This window comes from Malus sylvestris, chromosome 8 (assembly GCF_916048215.2).
Source record: "Malus sylvestris chromosome 8, drMalSylv7.2, whole genome shotgun sequence".
Classification (NCBI taxonomy): Eukaryota; Viridiplantae; Streptophyta; class Magnoliopsida; order Rosales; family Rosaceae; genus Malus; species Malus sylvestris.
In genome coordinates, this window is record NC_062267.1 from 19,313,723 (window position 1) to 19,316,739 (window position 3,017).

The 3,017-nt window shown below is 35.5% G+C and overlaps 1 protein-coding gene across 1 annotated transcript; it reads left to right on the forward strand.

Annotated features, from left to right (window-relative positions):
• The first annotated feature begins 1,580 nt into the window (after positions 1 to 1,580).
• Positions 1,581 to 2,803, forward strand: LOC126632527 (ethylene-responsive transcription factor ERF014-like). Its single transcript, XM_050302951.1, has one exon. It carries the CDS (start codon positions 1,735 to 1,737, stop codon positions 2,452 to 2,454), a length of 720 nt encoding a protein of 239 aa, XP_050158908.1. The 5' UTR covers positions 1,581 to 1,734; the 3' UTR covers positions 2,455 to 2,803.
• Positions 2,804 to 3,017: the final 214 nt, after the last annotated feature.

The window sequence follows — 3,017 nt, forward strand, 5'->3', positions numbered from 1 at the left end:
AATCCATCTCTCCCCTCCCACATCGACCGAATAACTCAAAATTTTAGGCATCGGAGTATCGAACAAAACAAAGCAAAGTCAAGACATGCAGGCGTAAGCAACCAAATTTGCCATCAAACAGTTGAGTCCTTAAATTAATATAAAAAAATCCACTCTGAACTTATTTCTAGTGAGAGAGAGAGAGAGAGAGAGAGAGAGAGAGTAGAATTTCATATTTTTGCATGAGAAGAAAAGGACCATGAGACGCGGTTTTAGCTAGGGCTCTGCGGGACAGCAATACACAGCTGTGTGTATTACCTATGCAAATGCAAAGGCTTACAGCAGACTGCGCGTACGTTTTTGAGTGTTGTGTTAACTTATATTTTAAACTATATATATAACATTTTTTATTCTTTCCTTTTTCATTAGTTAGAACATTAAAAAAATTATACATGTGTGTGGATATCACTCTTTTATAAACTGTCGTGGAAGCTGCCTCTAGAGAGAGAATCCTATGTTTCTCTTATAAAGATATGATGCTGCCCTGATTATGTAGATAATATATATATAGATATATAATTTAGACATTAAAGATTAAGATAATATATAAGATAATTTACATGGATATATATCAAAATAACCCTTTTGCCCTTCGTTTCATTTTCTGAGTAACTTTTTTTGTTAATTAAGTATTATGTGGGTGTCAACTAGGGGAGGAGTGACTTCTTGTGTAAGTCATAAACTCTCTAGACAGAGTCATTTTACTTTAATATTTCATAGAACTTTCCATGCTGGTTACTGATTTGGGCATATGGATCCCAGGTTTGCAATATTCGTTGACAATGAAAACTTTTACACTTTTAAGTAGATTGCTCTTGCTTTTATTTTTGAGGTGTGATATTCACATATCCCATTTTACTTTTCACACCTTTTTAATTTTCGGCCGTCAGATCGGATGAATTGAAGAAAATCAACGAATATAAATTAACAAAAGGTGTGTAAGAAGTAAAATGAGATGTGTGGATAGCACACCCCTTATTTTTATGCAATTGCCAGCATCTTAAAAAACTTAAATTTAAGTATCTTTTTCTTTCTTTTTCCAAATTTAACCAACAATATATCATTATAAAATCTACATCGACTGGTCTAAAAAAAATGATTTCGACACACATTTTTTCTTTTTTCACAAATCCTTATTTATGTGTTATGTTGATTTATTATACTTGAATTGATTAAAATGTCAATAATAAGCATAAGTGTGCGTGAGAAGAAAAAAAAAAGTGTAGAAGTAATTAATTTCCTAATGTAAAAACCCTCACAAACTTGCAAACAATCTTCATGGAAAGTTAGAAGACTAGTACTTTTTTTTTTCATTGAATTTGTGAATTTTGGGCCATGTGAAGCTATAAACCCTACTTTGACTGTAATACGACGGGAAAGTAACTTCAAGGATACAAGATATTTAATTTCTATTTTAATTATACAAACTTGAAATTATCTGTCACCCACCATTTTCAATAATATATTAATTAACTAACTATAGAGCCATACTGTTTTCCTTTTTCGACTAAAGATCAACATCTATAAATAGCAGCAACCTTTTCTCCATCACATTGAGTTCATTCATTCATTCACTTTGCACAAGAAACTAACGAAGAAGCTAACAAACTTTGAGAGAAGAGAAACACAAAGGCAGCCAATCACCTTCAACTTCATCTTCCATCAACAAATCAAGCATTGTGTTCCATTGCAACAATGGTGAAGACAGATCAGAGGATTATTCAGCTGCCTTCAGAGATGACATCATCGAAAACGACATCGAAGTCTCCACCTTCTTCTTCTTCTACCTCAGCATGCAAGAAGAAGAAGTTTAAGGGAGTGAGGATGAGGAGCTGGGGCTCTTGGGTTACAGAGATTAGAGCCCCAAACCAAAAAACAAGAATATGGTTAGGTTCATATTCGACAGCTGAGGCTGCAGCAAGAGCCTACGATGCTGCCCTACTGTGCCTCAAGGGCTCTTCAGCCAACCTCAACTTCCCCACCACTGCCTCCTCACATTTTATCCCCCAGGAAATGACCGTCATGTCCCCCAAGTCCATCCAGAGAGTGGCTGCAGCCGCTGCCAATAATAATGCCGCTACCACCACCGCAAACATTGCCTGTCCACCATCACCCCCTCCTCAATCTTCTTCTTCGTCTTTGGTCTCGTCTCCGTCTCTCGTCTCGTCGCCATCAATGTCGTCCTCGCCGTCCATTAACCTCATCGATGATGACATGTCATCGCTAATGGGGTCATTTGGGGGGTCCTACACTCCCACTTACTATGATCAAGCAAATGATCAATTACCAATGTCTAGCATGGATTCATGGAACAACTTTGACCAAATGTTCGATGGCGCATTGTTGGATCCACAGCCACCTATGATGTACGACTTTTATGAGGAAAGTGACATTCGCTTGTGGAGCTTCTGCTGATCGACGACGATGAAAATTATTATATTCTTTTTAATCACAATTATTCATATATTCATTCATGATCTTCGAAGCCATTGTTTGAAGATTTTACTGACAGTAACACAAATTATTTACATTCTATATGAGTGAATGAGATAGGTGAATTAGAAATTCCAAATGGAGAGATGTGAGACATCTTTTTGGACTCTATCTCACATGGGTTTCTAATATATTATATTTGTATTTATGTATTTGTTAATGAAAATTACGTGTGTAATACTATTGTTTGTTATTATTATTAAAGAAAATCTTGTCAATCGTCTTATGTACATTTTAATTGAATAAGGAGTGGAAATTTTAATTTTAATTTCTTCCAGTTTCAGCTATGTCACATGTTATGCCTCTTGTCTCATGTGGGAGACTCACTTATTGTGTTATGGAGATGTCAGATATGCCTATCTCAGTTGGAACAAATTAAAGAACAAGAGCAGGAGAGGGTTGTGGAGACTTGAAACCATCTGAATTTGTTTTCATCTCAAGGAACAATTTTGTACTCTTTAAAAAAAAAAAAAAACTGCTATTAA